Source organism: Diceros bicornis, chromosome 4 (genome assembly GCF_020826845.1).
Source record: "Diceros bicornis minor isolate mBicDic1 chromosome 4, mDicBic1.mat.cur, whole genome shotgun sequence".
Classification (NCBI taxonomy): domain Eukaryota; kingdom Metazoa; phylum Chordata; class Mammalia; order Perissodactyla; family Rhinocerotidae; genus Diceros; species Diceros bicornis.
Window position 1 is genome coordinate 93,831,596 of NC_080743.1, and position 22,648 is coordinate 93,854,243.

General features: G+C 36.3%; 1 protein-coding gene across 1 annotated transcript in view; it reads right to left on the reverse strand.

The window, feature by feature from the left end:
* Positions 1 to 22,648, reverse strand: part of DNM3 (dynamin 3) — a 523,181-nt gene that overhangs the window by 87,889 nt on the left and 412,644 nt on the right. The window contains exon 16 of the mRNA XM_058540062.1: positions 11,342 to 11,453. Within this exon, the coding sequence (XP_058396045.1) occupies positions 11,342 to 11,453 (112 nt within the window). The remainder of the gene's footprint in view (positions 1 to 11,341; positions 11,454 to 22,648) is intronic.

The following is a 22,648-nucleotide window of genomic DNA, read 5'->3' on the forward strand; positions in this document are numbered from 1 at the left end:
AAAATTTTTTGAAGCATTCATTTCTGAACCTAAGATTCTTTTGTTTTCAAAAGAAAACAAAAGAAGAAGCACCATCATTAAGAAATTTGAGGGTTTTTTTTGTTATAGAATTTTATTCCTTATAGTATTTTCTCTACCTGCAATTTGCCTGATTTAATATCAAAGATATTTAACCAAAAAGTCTTTAATAAAGAAATGAAATTAAACATCTATTAAACTTATATAAAACCTACCAAGAGAGGGCATCAAATTAAAGAAGGAAATTAAATGTCTTCTCTCTAGGACAAAACATGGAGGTTACTTTTTACTTGAAGGCCTCAGTTCTGAAAATGACATTCTGATTTACATTTATGCTCAACAAACAAACAAATTAAAAAAACAAACAAACCTCCCCGTTACTGTACATACTTGTTCACATTCCTGAAACCGACTCAGGAAGTCCTAGATTCTGGTCTTGCTCATGAAGACATTGACCTGGAATCCATGGTGGAGGGAAACCCTCTCAGGACGAGATAGACTCCACCCTAAGCAATTTATGGTACCACTATACCAACAGAAAAACATTTTCAAAGGGACAAATAAGGAATGAGTCTGAAAGGAAAATTCTTCCTAGGCAACTATAATCTCCTCCAAACAGGAAAATTTGCTTTTCGAGGAGAAATAACAAAATACATATAATTGTTCAAAGAGGAATGTGAACCTTGCTGTTTTGTTCCATCATGCATTTGTTATGTAAATCTAAATGTGCATCTATTGTAGACGTTTGTTTTCTTGGAGTTTAGAAGATTAGCTTCTGAACTCCAAGCATGATCTAAAGATGGGTGAAGCAGATCAATTTAGCTGTCACAGAGAAAATGAACAGTAGGATTGTTCCCTACACCTCAGAATATACGTGTGGGGCCGGCCCCGTGGCTTAGTGGTTAAGTGCGCACACTCCACTCCTGGCGGCCGGGGTTCAGATCCCAGGCACGCACCGATGCACTGCTTCTCCAGCCATGCTGAGGCCGCGTCCCACATACAGCAACTAGAAGGATGTGCAACTATGACATACAACTATCTACTGGGGCTTTGGGGAAAAAAAAAGGAGGAGGATTGGCAATAGATGTTAGCTCAAAGCCGGTCTTCCTCAGCAAAAAGAGGAGGATTAGCACGGATGTTAGCTCAGGGCTGATCTTCCTCACAAAAAAAATTTAAAAAAAAATAAAATAAAAAATGAATATACGTGTGTGTATGTGTATGTGTGTGTGTGCACCACACTTAATGTACGTGGGAAGATGAATCCATTCATTCTGCTCTTCTAGAGAAACATTAATTGAGCAGACTTCATTCTCTTTAGAGTCTGGTTAGTATCATAAATAATAAAATGTCATTCACTAAATAAACAATTAGCCATTGTGAGTCTAAAATGAGTCACCTTTTACAGCTGGCAGCCAACAAGTCAGGTATGTTGTCTTGGGGACAACTCAGAACAAGCATTCCAGCACGAGAGAGAAAAAAGAATCTCATATTCTCCTTTTGAAGACTCTAGATCTATACTCTGGAGACAGCACAGCTTGTACTCCAGTGTTTTCCATTTATACTGAAATTCTAAGCTAAAGGAAAATAGCATGCAGATGTGCTGTTTGTGATTTGATGAGGCTCTTTTGTGCCAGAGTCCATGGTCAGTATAATAATCATGTTTTAAAAGTACTAGTATTACATTTTTTCACAAACTATCACTTTTTAATAACATAAACAATTAAAAATTAAGGCATACGGTTAATAAATATCAGCACTTCCCATGTAGCCACTCTTCAATTAAAAACCAAGGCAGTAGTGTTCGCATCTTTGGCACTCCAACCAACACTCTAAGACAAATAGGCACCGGAAGCTCCCCCCAGCATTGTACCAAATGTTCACAATGCAGATGGTGGCTCCAGGTGCCTGGAGACCCGGGAGGGCCTTCTGCAACATCCTAGAGGTACCCTTAATGAGCAGCAACTTAGAATTTTTAATTTTTATTGCTCATTGTATTATAAATATTTGAAAATCAGTCAACTCTATTAAACTGAACATTTTATTACCCAGAAGAACTTGACCAAGCAAGACACAACAAATGGATGACTCCTGCTATGGAGAAGTGTTTTCTTTTGGGGATTTTACACATGCCTTTAAGTCATCAGTGAATCACTAATGAAAGAGGCAAATTATAAATGCTTCTCGAGTGGTCTAAGGGTTAGCACTTCCCCAGAATGTCAGCCTCTGCTTCCCTGATCTTCAGCATGCACAGGCTTGGCTATTAGAGCACTCACAATCAGCTCAGGGTACTTAACAAACAAAGAAGAGACGCAGCACAGGGAATTCTAGGCAGAGACTCAGTGAATGTCAGTGACCAGGATCAGACATACTTACTATTCAAGAATTGAAATACATTATAAAGTATAAGAACTAAAATATGGGTTTTTATAATTTGTACAAATATTTTTTTGCAATAGTGGTAGTATTAGTTAGAAATATTATCCTTTCCTTTGTGGAAGAAACCTTTAATCAATTTCATAAGTTACCTGCTGTTTTAAAAAAGTGAACTATTGGGGCTGAGTTCACCCCTTTGCTCCTTCACAAATGCCTATCTTGTACTTTACTTGTATTATTTTTAACTTTATTAAATATTATTACTTGGGTCATAAGCAGTTATATCAAGATATAAATTTATAAAGTGACACATTTTCAATACCAACCATCTATGTCAACTTATTCCATAATAGCACATTCCATCAAATTAAACTGTAAGATTTCCCACATTTGTTTTACATTCTATATGTATGGCTTATGAATAGCAATTTTGATGAATTCCAGCTGGTCTAAATATGCAGGCAAGCCCTTATATAACCGATTCTTTTCAATTCTTATTGTATTCAATGAGGCCCATTTTAAGTGGGCCACCTGGTAGGATGAAGTACTAATAATTCTCCATAGAAAAACTGAAAAACAAATCACCCCTCTAAGCTTAAGACCATCTTCCCCAACTACGTTATTATTACATAACTAATATAAATGAGAAGTAGTTCTAGTCTTTTGAAAAAGTTGAATTCAAATTTAAACAAGCTAGCAACCCTATGAACTACTAAATTGCTTATTTATCTATTACATGACAACATTAAAATAATTTCCACCATTTGTGTGTGTTGCCTGGTTTCACAAATCTATCATACACATTTCAGTCTCCCCCTCCATTCCCCACACCCTCCTGCTTCCATCCAGCTGGAATACATCAAGGGCGCAGAAGCCAAGTCAAATGTTGACCCCACCCTCCTCCATCCATTTTAAGGCACCTTCAAAGCCAGAGCACTGATCTAGTTCAGTTTCACCAACAAAGCCAGCCATCCTGCTATTTAAGACTCCAGTTTGGGGTTTTTATAACTGCACATTAACATGAGAGCTTTGATTTTTGGTCAAAAACTTCGGCTGCACTGAGTTTCATCAGATTCATCAGAACAGTCGTACTGTTCCTGCAGAAGAGTCTTCAATATTAAATTTTCATAATCTTTGCTCTCAGCATCAGTCTCTTTCCTTATAATATCAACCTCTCTGAACTGTCCAAAAACCAGCCCTGAAGAATATAATATTTCCCTTCCAGAAGCTCAAAACAGAACAGCCATTATGGTAGTCCAAACACATGTTTTTCCGACATTTGCACACCCTCTATCATTTGTGCACTGTCACAGACGACAGTCATTTCAACGTGCACAGAAACACTCTTGCCAAGACACATGCAGGAGGAGTGTGGGGGCTGGAGAGAAAGAGGAGCTGCAGTAGGTCAAAGAACTTACTTTGTTGTTCCCCTGTGCATGTAGCCGCAAGGAAAAAAACAAAAAAGAAATATGTTAAGCATAAATTTATTTTAAAATTATGAAGTTTTTCTTGCTGGAGCAAAATCAAAACAAATAATTTAGCTGTTCACTCACATCCCATACATACACAGATAGCACCCAGAGCTCATGGACAAGTCGAAGAATCCACTTAAATTAAATGAAGTTATACATTTATAACAGCAGAAAATTATGACCGAGATTTCCTTCTCTTTTTCTACTTGGAATACTTGGAGTATGGGAACCTGGCCAAAAAGCATTGGTTTGAATTGGTAATAAGTGAACTGTTCGCATGAAAGGCAAAGTATTTAATATGTCGGCTTGCCCTTTCCTGACAGCCCCTCCTCCAACATGCCAAGCAGTGGAAAATTTCATCAGCCAATGCATTTTTAAACAAACACTGCATCCTTGGTTTCAAAGAAGGTGGAAAAAAAAAAAAAAAAGGAAAAGAGAGCAGAGGAAAGGAGTGGGTAGTTATGGAGAGACAGGGTAAGCAGACCAAGTTATGACCTCCATCTGTACCATTCCTTTATTTCGTAAATTATGAGTTTTGTCTTGGGTTGGCATTGGAAGTGAAAACTGTATAGTGGGGACGCAGCCAAAATGAACACTGGTCCACATTCAAGAAAATGGGTCTGGAAAGGTTAGTCACAAAAATGTAGTTATTTCTAAAGGGACACTCTAGATAGAGACACAGAGAGCAGCCAGCAACAGGCAGCAGGCAAATGGCTCTCCTGTTTCACACTGGAGCTGCAAGAGTATGATTTATATCAAACAATTTAACTCACATATGGCTTAAAAAAATAAAACAGTGATTCATTACTCCCAGGGCAGCCCGAGTCCTCGCAAGGTCAGATCCTGTGGGGAAGACGTGATGGGATGTGGGCAGGGACCAGATCTGAACGCTTCTCACAAGGGGCCCAGAAGGAACTTCTCGCTGAGATGCGGAGTTGAAGAGAGCCTTTAATAAAGTGTGTGTGTCTGTCGAGGAGACCTAGTACAGGGTGGAGAAACAGGTTGGGCTGGAGATCTGGCATTTAGTTTTAAGAGAGGATGTGGAGGGGGAAATGGTACACAAAGAAATTTTCTGGAGCATGGTAAGGCAACGATTGCAGGAGAGTGTATTTTCTTGAAAACTGAAAATAATGCCAATTGGTGACTCTGGGGAAATGCCTAATCCAAGGACCATCATGGCCATCATATTTAATAAAAACATGAATTTAAAGACACCGATAAAAGAGTTTAGAGAAGCTTCTTGGTATTGTGAGTTGCCATGATATAACCGTTAATATCACGGACTTATGTGAGACATAAATAATGGTACAAGAATGAATGAGGGGGTAAAAAAAAGAGTCTTTTGTGAAGGATATGCTGACTGTTCAATAAGGCAATAAAAATCCCCACAGGGAATTTTATCAGGAGTAAAATACTACTTTAGAGAATAATGGGACGCCGGTTCTCCGAAGAAGTGCAATATTGCTGAAAATACCTCAGACAGATGGAGTTTATTGCATTCCACAGCAGTGCAGCTTTTGATCTACCAAATAAGTTTCAGGAGTTCAACCAAGTATTTTTGCACATTAGAGAATGACTGGCTTCCCAGATTGATGGCAGATGGTTCTATTTGTAGTGGCTACAATGATGTCACAGAGTAGAGGGCCTCAATCCTTATATCCGAGGAACATACAAGTGGAGTACGTGGTGTGGCTCTGCCATTTCTTGTTTCCTTCAGTCACTTCCCAAATGTCTATTCTGAGAGAGGCATATCAGTCATGAACGGTGGACTGTAAATGCTTTATAATTCCCTCTACTGCTCTGTGTGGCAGCAATTTATGTTTAGATCCCTGAAAGTACCTCCATTGAAGGAAAACTAAACTCTGGAATTGGTCGTCTAGCTGCTCTGAGTTCCGGAAGCACTGCTGAATAAGCTGAGAATAAAGTGATGTGTAGCTGGCCAAGCATGGGCATTTTCAGTCTTGTATTATCAGATGGCTGAATAAATGCATATGAGTGGTCATCACTATATTAATAAATATTTATGGAGGTCTGTGGCCATTCCTGTTCTCCCCTTGGAATGATACAGAGACCCTCTCCCCTAATTGTCATTTGCCACAGAGAAAAATTCAGTTTTAGAGTCTGTCCAAAAGTAAATTCTTCAGTCCAAAAACGGACTTCATTATAGGATGGTTTCAACCTCCAAAGCAGTCCTAAAAACACTAATTACGATTAAGAGAGTCCTAAATTCAGAGGTATAGTGAAGTTCCAGGGTGTTTCACTTTCTACTGTCATTTTTCATGTCTTAAGAAATCATATACTATATGGGAGGACCATTATCTATATAGCTAACAGAAACCTTGTAAAAAGTTCTGAAGTGTATGATTTAACAAATACGCAAAACTGAATTTGCATCAAATTTACTTCCAGGGCGTGCACGGATCTGCAGGCTGCTTCTTTCAGACAGCCAGCAGGCCAGCATCTGAGGGCAGGCTTATGAATCCTCACGTTCCCTGACAGCCTCTCTGGCCAGACGGTCCACAGGGCAGCATAAGCCCAAGACTCCCCTAAGCAGTTTGGCTTCCTCAGCCAACAGTTGGGGAAATTCTCCCTCACATGCCCAAATCCCAATGAGAGTTTCCAAAGAAAAAGGAACCACTAAACTGGGAATTACAGCTTCATGGACACATTAATGATTTTCAATAACAATAATAAAGGCTACGTGGCAGTGAACACATTCACCCAGTTGCAGGCACCGAGCTAGATGTAATGTGCAGCAGTCTTCATTTAATCCTATAAGATCACTCAGAGGAAGGTATTCTTATTTTGAGTTTAAAAAAGAATAGACGACTGGAGAGTTAAGTAAGTTGCCTGAGCCACACAGCTAATAAATGGAAGAGTTGGGATCCAAACGTGAGTGGATTTGACTTAAAGTCTGTCTCATTTCACTGCACACAAAATGTTCCAAAGAATTTGGAATTCCTTAATGTTTATATATAATTTAAATCATATTGTATGCTGACAAAACTGTGCCAGAAAATCAGTCATTTGTTGTATCATGTTCTTCAGATATTTAATCAAATTCACATTTATCTGTATCCACACTTATAGGAAAAATTTATGTACATGTGTCAGTAAAATAATATTTTAGAAGTTCTTCAACTGTAGCCTGTAACTACTGATACACACACGCACACACAACACACACACAAACTTTTTATCTTAGTCTCATCAGTAAAAAAAACAATTCCATTAGAAACATTGTTACTTTGAAACTGTGTAAAATCCTATACACTTATTTAACAATATAAAATTTTATAGTGGTTATAATTTCAATCTAATGGCCAAAGGCAATAGAAATAAAAGATATAAAATTCTTCTAAATCCAAATTCAATTTAAATATATTTTTAATATATTGTGGCTGCTCAGAAAGATTAGGTGATTGGTAGAATGCTAAATCTGTGGCTCAGAGAGGTTACATGTAAGTTCACTGAGTAAGTCAGTGGCACAGTGGGAAACTGAATCCAGAACTCCTCGTTTCCATTCTAGGGCCACAGACAACACTGCTCAGATAAGAAGTCTACATTCTGCTTTGGATCCAGAGAGATTAAGGCACTGAAGGTAATTAGAAAATGCACATGGAAATATAGTTGGACTGTTGCATTTTATACAGATATCCACTGTAGTTTTTATCATGTTGTAGAGTAATTATTTATTTGCATCTCTCTGTTCCACTAGACTTGGAACTTCTATAAAGTAAGAATTGCATCTTTTTTTATCTCTGAATCTCTCGAGTCCACCATAACAGTGATAGATGATGGGAAGGAAGCAAGTGGGGGGAGAGGGTGGAAGGGAAGGAAAGAAAGAAGACAAAATTTGTAGAAAACTCCAAGAGAAATGACCTAAGAGATGGAAGAAACAGGGTAGCAGAACACTATGATATGAGTGACATAAAAGCATTGTATAGTGTGGATGTGACAGAAAAGAAATATGATGGGGAAAAGCATGTTATAAAGAAGTGTGCAACCTTAGTTAAAAAAAAAATTTGTCCAAAACATCATTTCATTCACATTTGGGTGATGGAATGAAGCCAAATTTATACATTTTTATCTAAATTATGCCAAATTTATACATTTAAAAATAATGATCTACATAGAATTTTTTTTTCCAGTAAAAATAGAGGTATTTTTTGAGTCTAGACTCATGTCCATGTATGACACACAAACATTTCAGTATTAGGGTAGCGATTAACTGATTTGCTGTTGACTCAATGGTTTATTGATACAAAAACAAAATGACACATCAGAGTCCTAAAAATTTAATTAGAGAGAGACATCTATTATTAGGTTAATCTGACTTCATCAAACCTCCCTACTTGAGGAATCACTGTACCTCAAAGTATCCCTTCCCCCAAATCTAAGAGTATTCACAAAATGGAATGTTTAGATAAGCTTTCTACTTAGATTGCTTTCAGTAGTTAGCTGCCATTTAAACATCTGAAAGTCAGGCAATCATGTAAAATAACCTGTAGAACTACATGGTGCATAAGGAATGCAAATATTGTTTATGATGAAAACTGAGAAAAGCAACGTTCCTGGCACACTGCCAAGTTTAATTTCCTGTCATGTCTTTGGTATGTAGTAAAAAGCCCCTTTGTCTCGATCTTCCAAGCAACTGTACCAAATGTGTTTATAAACAAAATGATGTGAAAAGATCAAAACAGATTGTGTAAGACAACTCTAGATTTGCTTAAAATTGAGCATTCTGATAAAAAATAGCAAATATTTCATTGAGCATCTTTTTTGTGTAGAACTATGGATACGTGAAAATCTAGATTTATAAAAACAGTTTTTCCAAGACAGTTTTTCCCTCATGAGATGCATTACGTGATTTCTTTAAATAGCAAACTTGTCTAGTGCATTTAAAATAATTTTAATGGACAAAATCATGACTTAAGAAAACATTTTCACAAACATGATAGTTGCATGTAAGGAAGGTACACACACACACACACACACACATACACACACACACACACACACGTTGATATTTTATATAACCAAGCATGTTTGAAAGACAGAAAATGGCATAAAGTATTTACAATCTCATTGGGCTATATTATAATATCCACAGCGTTTTTGCTCTCCTCTTCTTGTTAAAGAAAGTAGTCTGTGATGAAAATTATTATTATTATTACCATCATCATTATTATTATAAATAAAAAGAGTGCTTACTTGTGCCCACCCTATACAGTGCTTTCCCTGCATTATCTCAGTTAATCCTGTCAAAGCCGCTATGCATAGGGGACTCTTGTCATCTTCATTTTAGAAATGGGAATCTTGAAACATAAAAAGCCTAGGCAACCTGCCCAAGATCTCACAGCTTGTACGTGAGCATCTGGAATTTCAGTCTAGGTAGTCTGACACTAAAGCCTGTGCTTAAACCCACATGTTCTACTGCTTCTCATAAAACCAGCCATAACGATCTTTTAAAAATGTAAATCTTATCATGTCACTAACGGGCTTGAAGCCCTCTAACGGCTTCCCATCTCACGCAGAATAACACCCAAATGCTCAGCACTTCCTTCAAGGCCTGCATCCTCTGCCTCTGACCACCCTCTTGGAAACCACCAACCACCTTTGTTCTCCCTCACTGTGTTCCAGACACACTGACTTTCTTGTTGCTCCTCTAAGACACTGAGCTGGCTTTGCACTTGAAAGTCCTCTCCCACCAATACTCTTCTTCAGACTTTCATTTCATGTACTCCTTCCCTTCCTTCAGGAGCCTACTCAAATGTCAGCTCTTCAAGGGGCCTTCCCTAATCACCTTCACTAAAATAAAGCTTGCCTGCCCCTCACTCTCGCTGTCTGCCCCTTTAACTTTATTATTTCTTTATAAAATGCATCACTCCCTTAAATCACACTATACAATTATACAGTGATTAGTTCACTTGTTTAATGTGTGTTCCTTGGGGGCGGGACCTCCTTCACCTCTGTATCACTAGTGCCAAGAATGGTGCCTGGAAAAAAGCGCTTGCTCAACAGGCTTTTGTGAAATGAATGAATAAAAAATTAAGTACATGTGCATTTTTAACATAGAATGTTTGTGAAATTAAACACTACCATCAATAGATAAGGAAGAGTAATAAGTAATGATTAGAATTAATGACAAAAGTAGAAGTAGTATTCTAGTTTTTATGTGTAGTCTTTAGAGTGGTATATATCTATGCAAACATGTATGTACACAACTGATAAAAACTGGGCGACAGTTACGAAAATCATATACAGACACCTCTGTACCTGGTATCACCGGGAAAGGATCCGGTTTCACCTCACTTGGAGAGCACAGGGTACGTCGGGGGGGTTCATTGTTTTACGTGCTAACCAGACAAATGTAGGTTGGCATGGGGTTAAGAGGTCTATGTATGAGCTAAAATAATAGCAATAAGGAGAACATTTTGGCACAGATCTCAATCCTTTACCCCTGGAACTGTGTTAAATTCTGATGTAACCTCAGGGATGTGGTCAGGTCTGAAATCCCCTCAGGGATGCGTCAGTTGTCCCACATTGCACCTGTTGTCTCAGACTTTCTCTTGAAAAGACCCTGTCCCTATTTGGGGCCTGGAAAGAACCCAGCTTGTGCATGATCAGTCCTATAAGCTGATCGGGAGCCAGGTAAGCACCACAAGCATCAAGCTGGACTAACTCCCCTGGCTCAGTCTCTGTTCTTTAGTTCTGGGGGAGTCCTGCAGAGTCCAGTGTCTCAGAGGAGGCAGCAAGGAAGCAGTGAGAAGCACTCATCCGCAGAGTCTGTCTAATGGAGTGTGTACATATGTGGGGTAGGACTTCTGAAGTTTAAATCCAGACTAGTCTGCGTAATATTACATTTTCCAAAGAACACAAAAGGTCTGTTTATTAACTTGAATGAGAGAAGTGTCTCCAAGACACTTGAAGGATATTAATAAAGATAAGTGGGAATAGCAATATAATGTATATTTTTTTGTTCTTTCACACTCATGATGACATTAAGTAGAGTTTACAGATATAATTATGGATACAGGTAATACACACATAATGAAAGGAGGTAGATTTTTATAAAAATAAGTACATTTTTAAGAATATGAAATATCAGTGTTATGATTGATGATATATATGACTATATGAAGAATGTTATAAACTGCTTGTGTTAATACTCTTAACAACTGTGGAATAGCATATAAAATAAAATTTTAAATTAAAACAAAGATACTTTCTGTTGGTCTGAGACCACATATATTATGTTTTATGGCAGAGTAGGGCATTTTCTTTAGCGAATAAACTGATTAACTTCTTAAAATAGAAACCTAACAGAGAAAAAGAAATATAAGCAAAGTATCAGTTAAAACTGTGCCAAATTAATTAAGTAAAAAGAGAACTAGTTTCTCCAGCATATAATATGTAGAATCAGGTTTTCCCAAACATGGTTAATAATTTTTAAATAAGACATATATCCGACTTACTAAAGATTTATCAGGATAAACCCCAGCTCTTAGTAGAGAGGCCTTCCAGCTGTCTACATCCTCCTGTGAATCACATGCCAGCTCAAGGAAGCGATAGTCTTTGTATACATTCCTGGAGTTAAAAACAAATCATGCTTTTAGTTTTGAGCCAAATTCAAAATGATTTTATATCACTGCAGACAATGATGATACAAATGACAGTCCAAATGGATAGTCTTCTGACAGTCACTGGAGAAAAACGAAAACAATTCATTGTATTTAAAATAATTAGCAAATTCCTATGTGTATGTATTATATAATTTAAAAAAGCCCCTCACATTAAAGAATTCAGAGTCATCTGTGCTGCTGAGCAATCAGAAGTGAAGGAAATGCAAATGCTCTCAATAGGATACACTGGGTGCCACCTGACGGGGAGTTGTTCTGAGGGGAATGGATTTACTATTGCCTAGTACTTAGATCAATTTTCCGAAAATACTTTATAAATCTAAATGGCTCATAAAACCTTAAAATGTATGCCAATAATCTTACAAACCTAAAATACTATGCTAAATTCAAAACAGAAATGCTCATGAATATTGTGAAAAGGAAGGAACATTAACCAGTATTTAACAGAGTGAAATGCCTATGAAGTGCATCTTTATAACTTGGACAATGCTATAATTTTATATTTCTTTTCCTAATAATAAAATAATACATAAGACACAACACATGCCCATTTTGAAAAATTTGGAAACTAGATAAAAGCATAAAAATGGTAACAATCATCTGCTTTCCACTGTTTACAGATAACCTTATTTCTTTATACTCTTTCTTTCTATGCATTTTTCACACAGCTGAGGTTCTCTCTCTCTCTCTCTCTCTCTCCGTCTTACTATCTCTCTATCAATTTTGTGTCTTTCTTTTTCACTTGCTATTATATCATGGTCATCTACTTACAGTACATCTTTGTAAACATCAAATTATAATGGCATAATATTCATTAATATAAATATATGATAATTTAATCTCCTCCTAATATTAGGTAATTAAGTCATTCCTTTTTTTTTGCAATCATAAATGATGCTTAAATGAATATATTTATCCATAAGACTTTGTCACATTTATTACTATTATTTTCTGAGGATAGATTCCTATAAATAAAGTTACAGGATCAAAGTTATGATCACTTTTTGAGACACTGATACACATTCCCAATCACCTTTCCAGAAAAGATAATACAATTTAGACAGATACGAGAAGTATATAAGATTAACAATCTTCTTCTCTTCTAACTCTCTCCCGAAGTGTTCTCATTCACGCCTAAGAGACTCACTTTCCATTTATACCCAGATGGCTCACATATTTGTATCTCCTGTCCAGACCTGCCCCAGATTCATATAGCCTGTTGTCTTCTCCACTTGAGTATCTCAAAGGGACCTTGACATGAATGACTGAATTCGTCCTCTTACAGTGCACCCATTTCATGCAGCAGCAGTATAATTCAGATACTTTGCAGGTATCTTTGACACCTTCCACTCTCATACCCTTCTTCCATTTTACCACCTAAAAGTGTACTTCCTGTATATTGACCACCATCTTACCATCATCTCTCTCTTAGGCTATTACAATAGCCTTCTTCCTAGTCTCCCAGCATCACATGGCCCCTTTAAATTTGGTCTCCACATTGAATCCTCATGATCTTCGGAAAATATGAATCAGATATTTTTACGTCTGGTATAAAACACTCCCACAGCTACGTGCTTTTAGGAGAAGAGCACACTCCCTGTGATGGCCTACAAAGCCCTGCCTGGTCTGGCCCATCATTACCTTCCTCCCCAGCTTCTTTCACATTCTGATCTCCCTTGCTCTTTCCCAGCCAGTGGCCTTCTCTTAGTTCCTCACACGGGCCATGCTTATTCCCAAGGTCTTTGAACCTGCTCCTCTCTCTGCCCGCAGCCCTCTTTCCTTCCCTCCTTACGCAGTTAACTCCTACCCTTTCTTGAAATCTCAGCTTAGTCATTGCTTCCTCAAGACATCACTTCCCTGACACCCCTACCAGGTCAGCTCCTCTTTCATCTTTCCATTTACCTTTCCTTCATAGCGCTAATCACAGTGGATTTCAGAATTATGTGTGGGTTTCTTTTTCTTTTTTCTCTCTTTCTTATTTAATTATTTATTTACTTTGATAATGTCTATCTCCCAACTATCCCATAAGCTCCATGAGGACAGGGAATGTATCATTTTTATGATCATCATTATATCCCCAGGGGATGTAATCCTGGGAAGATGATGGCTTAATTGTGCTCTGCTTCGTCTCCATTTCCAATTCAGGTCAAACACATCCTTTTTTCTTAAGTCAAGCAGACATTAGGACTGGTACTCAGGTAGAGGATGTGATCTAGATAGCTGTTGTGGCACTTTCTGGCTCTGGGCTGAACAAGAGCTTTGAGACCACAGCGGCAGAACTCTAAGGCAAGGAGCAGCATGTAGCATCCCCTTGGTGGAGCTGTCCCTCAGTGATCACAGGACCCTTGAGTGTGCCTGATCCTCTGGCCCTAAGGAAGTGTGGAGGGTCTGAGTTTTTTCTACGCTAATGCAGAAGGCTCCCTTCTGGTGCCTCCATTGGTAACTGGCAACTTGCCTATTGCTGGCCTGTGATGACTGAGATGTCTGTACTTTCCCACGACCATGGGGCCAGTCCACTTAAAGTACCCAGCAGGTGGACCTGTGCTGCAACAAACAAAGAAAAATAAAAGGACACCTAAGGAGGTTTAACAGACAGAGAAAGAATGAGGAAAGCAATCAGAACAGTCCATCAACAAAGCAGAACTGTTGGGAGAAGCACAAGAATAATAAGTATTTGAAGAGGTACAAGTACAGGATTAAGAGAGATTTCTTGGAACTAAAAAAAAAAGATTTCTAAGTTAAAACATTGAGTAGATAAGTTTCCTTCCTTAAGGAAGGCTGATCAATGTTGAGACTAGAATTAATAGATTTCAAGATATAGTAGAAGAAATGGAAAAATATAAAAAAAGAGAAGTCATAAGAGTGTGGAGGAAAGACCCAGAGCATCTAACCTGTAAATAACAGGAGTTCCAGAAAAAGAAAAGTAAGATGAGAGGACAAAAATAATTATAAAAGAGAAATGTTTTTTAAAAAATAAAACTTATCTGAATTTTAGAAAGATCCAAATCTGTACTTTCAAAGTGCAGTTTCAGGTGGAATTGATGAGAAAAGATACCACTTAGGCATATGCTAATACAATTCTTGAGCTCCAAGATAAAGAAAACATTTTAAAGTCTTCTGTAAAGCAGCAGCAAGTTGCTTACAGAGGAAAAAGAATTAGACTGGCACTAGACAGAACATTCAAAAGGTGTAAGGCAGTGAAATAACATTCATGGACTCTTAAGAGGACTGCAGACTCAGAGTCCCACGGCCAGCCAGGACATCCACATAACAATTCGAGGGAGATCTTAAGGCAGGCTTAGGGTTACAACAACGCCAAATTAACCTGCAGAGTGTGTTCAAGGTGAGGAAAGACTAAGAGGAGAGGAAACAGTGGTGAACAATCAAACTTCCAATATCCACAGAGTCAAATCAAAATCAATGATAGAGCATCTAAGAATGTGCAACATGAGGGCTAAACAAGGACTCAAAGTAGAAGAGCCTGCAACAGAAATCTGAATAGCCTAAAAGCCGGGGGAGAGTGGGAGGAGATAAAAATGCTCCCAAGATCTTCTCTGATGGGTGTCAAGGTGAAGAGTGGGGAAGCAAAGGGATCCCAGAGGTCTCCTATTGTTGGGAGAAATGGGTGAGGGGAGAAGTAGGAGAAGACAGTGTCTCTTGTGAAAGAAATATTTGATTGATAGTTGCCTCATGGAATAATAGGGCTGTGTACTGATGATGAATGTAAATATTAATGAAATAAAAAGTACCGTAGAACTCCCAAATTAAAAAAGGAAAAGGGAAATTAATAGACTCTTGATCAAATCAACAAAAAAATAAGAAAAGAAGAAAAAATAGAAAAAGAAGAAACAACAAAATAGGGGGCCGGCCCCATGGCCTAGAGGTTAAGTTCAGTGTGCTCTGCTTCGGCAGTCCGGGTTCACAGGTTCAGATCCCAGGTGCGGACCTACACCATTCATCAGCCATGCTGTGGTGGTGATGCACGTAAGAAATAGAGGAAGACTGGCACAGATGTTAGCTCAGGGTGAATCTTCCTCAAGCAAAAAGAGGAAGATTGGCAACAGATATTAGCTTAGGACAAATCTTCCTCACCTAAAAAAAAAAAAAAAAAGGAAAATCCATAGAGACAGAAAGTAGATGAGTATTTCCAGGGGCTGGAGGGAGGGGAGAATAGGAAGCTGTGGGGTTTTTGTGGTGATGAAAATATTCTACAATGAGTTAGTAGTGCTGGTTGCACAACTCTATGAATATATTAAAAATCAATAAATTGTACTAAGAGGTATGTGAATTATATCTCAATAAAATAACTTATTAAAAAACAACAAAATAAATAAGAAATTTTGATAACATGACAGGAATAAAATCAGGTATATTAATTATGAAATTAGTGCAAATTGACTGAATCCTCTCAGCTAGTCAGTGAACTCAGATTAAAAAAAACGTAACCCAGTTATATATTATTGGCAAAAACAAAGGAACAGGCAAAGATATATCAGACAAATACAAAGAAATAAAAATGCACGAAAGGCAAGATGGGTGATAGATAAGATGGAATTTAAAAGTACTGAACAGGATGAACAATTTAAAAGCACTAAACAAAATAAATATAAATATTATATAATGATATAAAGTATAATTTATGAAGATTGGAAAATATTCATAAATCTGTTTTAACCAAATAACATAGTAGATAAGTAAATGAAGCAAATGCTACTAAAAATGCAAGATGAACTTGATATAATTATATGTATATAATTAGTTAAAATATAAATATACAAAAATTTTAATATGACTCCTTTCGAATTGGACAGCTATAGTGGACAAAAAGTAAGCACATAAAAGAAATAAATAGTACAATCAATGAAGTGAATTTAATGGAATCCTTTATCCCTTAATGGAAGATAAAGATTTTTTCATTATCTACAAAACATTTACAAAAATCAGTCATATACTTGGACCTAAACACATACACAATACCAACCTTAAGACACTAAAAAGAAGAGATTGTAAAGATCACATTGATCACAAACCAAAAAAAGAAAAAAAAAGAATTTCTTAAAAAAAAAGAAGCTAAAAAAGAAAAACTTATGAAACACATTTCTACATAATCCTTGTATTACCAGAAGAAACCAATCCAAAATTATTTAGAAAGCAATTAAAAAAAAAACCCACTATATATCCAACCAATGGAGCACAGCAAAGTTTGCAGGAAAACTTATGGCCTTAAATATGTTCAGCATTTAGAGAAAAAAAAAGTCAATATTCATCTACAGACATTATAAAATGATAATTTTTAAAAAAGTAAGAAAGAAGAGGGAATTAACATAGATTAAAGCCAAAATTAATGAAATAGGAAATATAAAAATAACATAAAGGATAAAGATATCCACAAGTATTTTCCCCTTAGCAACAGATAATATACACTTATAATCCTAATTAAGGGAGAAAACAAAAGTATACAAGATCACAAATAAGAAAGGATAGCATATATAACCACAGATATAGAGGAGATTGAAAAATATTAAAATAAGATATTACGGCAATCCTATGGCAAAACTAAGAACCTAAGAGGAAATTAATAATATCCTAAAAAAATATAAATGACCAAAACTAACTCAGGAGAATTGAAAAATCCAAGTGGCTTTTACAAAACACTATTAGATTCAATGAGATACTTTGTTTAAAAGGCTAACATTAACTGCAAGACAAATATACATAAATCAATGACTTTTCTCAACACTACCAATAACTTAGAAATGAGAAAATGTTCCATTCATATTAGGAGAAAGCCCATAAAATACACAGGAATAAATTTTTGAAAATTAAGAAAGTTATAAAATCTTCTTGAAAAGCATGAAACAAGATCTTTAAAAATGAAAAGACATATTTGGATGTATTGATGTGATTACACTATCCTCCAAGGTCTTACAAAGAGACAAGTACTAGTAGGTATTCAATAAATATTTATTGAATAACGAATATCATAACCATAAAAATGGTGACTATCATCTTTAAAATACCTTTGCAAATTTTATAATTTAAAAGTGATTCTCCCCAAAGATTTAATATTTTTGCTAAGGATGTTGAGCATTTTTATATGTTTAGAGAAATGATGTTCTTTGTTCTGATTTCATTATATATTTTCTGTATATTATTGCAATGATTTCTGACTTTTTATTTGCATTTGCCTGACATATACTTTATCTCTTCTTTTACATTTTTACTTTCATCCATTTGTTTTACTTCTTAAAAAGACATGTCTGTTATAAACGCTAATGGTATAGTTGGGTTTTATTTTTCATCCTAATCTGAAAATCACTGCTTATGATTAGAAAAGTTTTAATTATGTTTATTCCTTGCCATAGCTGTATGCTTCATTTTACTTTTGTCACTCTGACATATGCTTTTTTTTAATGCTCTTTACTATTTTCTTTGTGTATGTCAAGAAATGAACTGCCTTTTAGCTTCTATATTTTTTAGCAGTTTTCAGTTCTATAGATAAATGATTACCTAAGTTTTCCAAATCATTCTTGAATTCATTTTGTATAAATGAAATACAGGAATAAAGTAAAACTCTTGACTTTTAAAGAATTTAGAAGCTTTTACTTTATGTCACTTTATCTCATGAATTTGCTAATCTATCTAGAAATACTGACCTAGAATATTACTTCTAAACTATTATCACATCTCTTTGAATCTCTGTTTGTTTTACTTTTATATTCAATTTTGTTACACTTAAGTAATTATTTAGATGGAACTCTATATATTTAACTTGAATAAACATTTATCATCAGGCATTTTCCACCTGGACTTTCCCATTTGTAAGTTCTTACTTGGATTCATTTTTTCAATTGGCCTCTCAGTAAAGTTGGCTATCTGGATTTCTGATTGGCACAGTATCCACATTTCTCATGTTGATTCAATGAAGAAATGTAGAAGTTTCTTTTTGTTGTCTTCCTGTTTGGCCCCATTTTTCTTAATCAGGGTAAAGCATGCACTGGTCACATAGAAGTTCAATCCAGCTCACTCCATGATTCTTGCAGATAGTTGACTGATAGTGCTACTTCCCAGTGCTTTGAGACTTGCCATTGCTGTTGTGTATGACTTTTTGGATATAGCAATGGATGGAGAAGAGTAAAAGAGAAACTTCTAATTTTTCACCATCTTAAGGAGAAATCATCTCATTTAATCTTCATAGCAACCCTGCAAAGTTGGTGGTAGAGATATTTTACAGTTGAGGAAGCTGAGATTCAGAGAGATTAGGTGATTTTCCCAAGACCATATAGCTAATAAATGGTACAACCTGGGACTACCACAGTCCTGGCATATAGCCTGCATAAAACGAATATTTGTTGAATGAATGAACTAATGAATGAATGAATGAATGAACAAAAGAACTATGGAACGAACTTACACTGTGCTTATTTTTGAAAACACCTTTTTCACTTTTGATCGGGTCCTTAAATTTCTATATAAAACCTAAGACATAAAAGTTTGAAGAAAAATAAATAAATAAAAGTTTGATGAGACAAATCACAAGCAGAAGGAGTAAATTTAATTAAAAGTGGGACATATTTAAAGGAAATATATTCTCCAAGTATGAAAGTTTATTGTTGGAAAATTTGAAAGGTCATATCTTTGCTACAGAGCAGAAAGGATAAGGGATTATCTTGACGGAATCAAAATGCATCAGTTTTTAACTATCTAATTACCTCTCTGTCATAGCTTTTAGCTACCACTTAGGTTTCCATTTGAGGCATTTCCACTGCACAGTGTGAGTTCCTTTAAGATGTAAAGGTAAGGGGAAGGCAAAGCTGGACAGAATTCACGAGAGCTCTTGGCCAGCTGGAAAGTACGAAAAGTAGAGAGGGTGTAGACTTTCCACATTCTCTAAGCAGAGCTGAGGAATTCAGCTTTGGCCCATTCTCACTGACCTTTCTCCAGAGTATTTTCTTTCAGGGGCTCTTCACATGGAAAATCTTCTTTTTTTTTTCCCCCTCAAAGGATAGCCAAATTCTTGAGAGGGAAAATAATTATCTGGTTGAAACATTAGAAGAGGGTCAAAGGCTTCTGGTGGCTTTGGCTGCTTCATTTTTACCCATTTTTGAAGCCTCATCTTAGGCTGTGTCTAGACATCCAAAGAGAGTTGGATACAGGTCTAAAACACTGAACTGAGCTGATTTACTGGAAGTCTCATAAATTCTGTGGATGCAGCTTCCAGGTTCTCACCACACACTGTAGCTATATAGATAACCCACAGCAATTTGTACTGACTGCATTTTTTTGTTTAGTCTATTTCAGCTGCAATCATGCAGATATGAGCTTCTGAATGATTTCACCATGAAATCAAGCTGAATTATGTATTTTACAGTTTGAAAAAATAAAAGTCACCTCAACGTTAAAAATGAGCACGAGAAATTTTATACCGTAGGTAAAAGACTTTTAAAAGTGTTACACTGAAGAGAACAAGACCATATGATGAGTCTATGTTTTGATTATATGTATAACTTTCATTCACATGTCATAAGAATGTCTTTGGGTGTTAAAAATGTAGAGTGCAATTTCCTTACCTATGACATTTCTTCAAACATCTGAGACCAGATATTACGTGTCCCTCCAAGTCTTCTAGTCCCCAAGCCAACCCTTCTGCCAATTTTTTCAAATGTTTCTCACATGAAGAGATTTCTAGATAACACAGCATCCTTCTTGCCCTCCCATGAATTTTCTCTGTTTTAAAAGAATTTTTTGAAAATGAGATGCCAGCAACTGATCACAAATCTCCAGATGCAGTATCATCCAGATGCAAGGAAGAAGTTCGGTGGAATTTTTGCCTGCTTTCTGAACAGTAAACTTTCACTGATGTAAGTTAAGTAATATGTAGTAGCGTATAGTAAAGACCATGAACACCTGTCGAAATCCAGGCTGTGCCATTTATTATCTTGTATGACATTGGGTAAGGCAACATCTCTGAACTTCAGTTTACTCATCTATAAAACGGGGATAATAATATCTACTTTAGGCTTACTGTGATAATAAAATAAGTTTATATGTGTGAAGAGCTTGCTGAATACAATGCCAAGCAACAGCTAAATATACAAGTAACATATACAAAATACGGAAATTATGATTATGCATTATCCTCACTGCCTTTAGGTTCTTTGCACTTGACCTCCTATAAAACCAGACCTCTACTGTACTGAATGTCATATATAGATTTTTTTAAACATAAGAGTAAAATTTACATTTAGCATTATTACATTTCATCTAGTTAGCTTTGGTCCATTTCCAGTTTGCTCAGATGTTCTGAATCCTGATTCTGGGACACAATATATTCACAATTCTTCCTGTTTTGCATTATCTGCATATTTATAATTATATAATATTCCTATGTCATTACCTGAGTCACTGGTGATCATACTATAAACCTAAAATAGACCTCAAACAATTCCATATAGAGCTACATGTTCTATTAACAGTAAGACTTGAAGACTTAATCATAAATCCATCATATATGTACTATCAGGTCATGTCTCTATTTTCCCTCAGGTATATTCCAAAGGGCAATATCAAGGTCGAAGTATATTATATCTACTCAATTCTATTAAAAATTGCAATTAGTTTGGTTCAACTTGTTTTTCAAGATTCAAAGCAAGTTCCTACTGACCACTGATTTCCTTTCTAAATAATTATAAATATCAATTTAACAATTCATTATAAACTTCTATAGCAGGGCATTGACGATAAACTCATCAATCAAAGTTTTCATTTTATTCTCCTTTTTGAAAATCTGGAAAACAACTTCCAACTCTGGACTTTTACTGATCCACTGATCCTACCACGTTCCCACTCATCATCACCCTCCTTATGTTTGGCACTATAACTACTACCTTGCAAACCTTCAACTCCCTTTCCTGTCTTTCCCTTCATCATTTTACTTACCTAAGAAACTCCAACCAAATTCTTTTCTTACTCAGCTCTTGCATCCAAGTTGCTAAATAATTCAAGAGAAAAACTATATGATTGTGCTGACTGTACTCACTTCAAATTCATAACTACAAATATCAAATGGGCACCTAACTTTCCCAGACATCCCTACTATAATTCTGTAGTCAATATGCTTCCTCACTCTACTAGATGATTACTTCATATCTTTTCTTCCCTCAGTTCTCTAATATACCCTTTGCCACTCACTCATTGCTGATAATCTTGTTGCATACTTCATAGGAAAAACATTTACAACCAGATGAGAATGATCTATCTTCTTTCCACTAAGTCCACCAGATTACCTGCATTTACAACTACTGACTCTGCCTTCCTCTTGTACAATGGAAGCCTCAACTTATCCACTGGGTCCCATCTCTTCTAATGTCCTCATGAACTTCCTACGATGATTCCCTTTCTCTTCTACTTCAATAATTTCTTCCTTTCTACTGTTGGATCTATCATTTGGCTTACTAGCACACCTTAAAAGCAACCATCTTAAAACATACATACACACACACACACACACACACACACACTTTATCTCGACCCTTCTCCTCCACCCCCTAAGAGCTGCCCCATTTCTATCTGCTTTTACAGCAAAACTCCTTGAGGTATCTTGAAGCATTTTCTCCTCTCCCATTCTTTCCTCAATCCACCCCAGTAAGGATTGTGATCCTGCTACTCTATAGATACAGGTCTTATCAAGGTCATGTGATCTGCAACTTGCTACAGCAAATGCTCAATTCTGTCTTCATGTTCCTTGGCTTCACTGCAGCATTTGACATTGTTGACCACATCCTCCGTCTTCAAACATTGTCTTTGCAAGACTTCTGTGATATCACACTGTCCTGATTTCCATACTTCTTAATTTCTTTTGCTGCTCTTCTTCCTTTGTTAGACCTTTAAATTCTTTTGTTAGACCTTTAAATTCTGGAGTGCCCCAAAGTCCTTCAATGGTCTACTTTCTTCTGTCTACACTTTCTCCAAGGTGATCTTCCCTGACCTTCCCTTTGGCCTTAAATATCATTTAAATGCAGATAACTCTGGATCTCTACACTAAACTACAGACTCCCATATCTAAGCCACTGTCTTTTCTCATCTGGATGGTTGTTACAGCTTCCTAACATCTCCTTGACACCTTTCTTACTCCACTTTCCA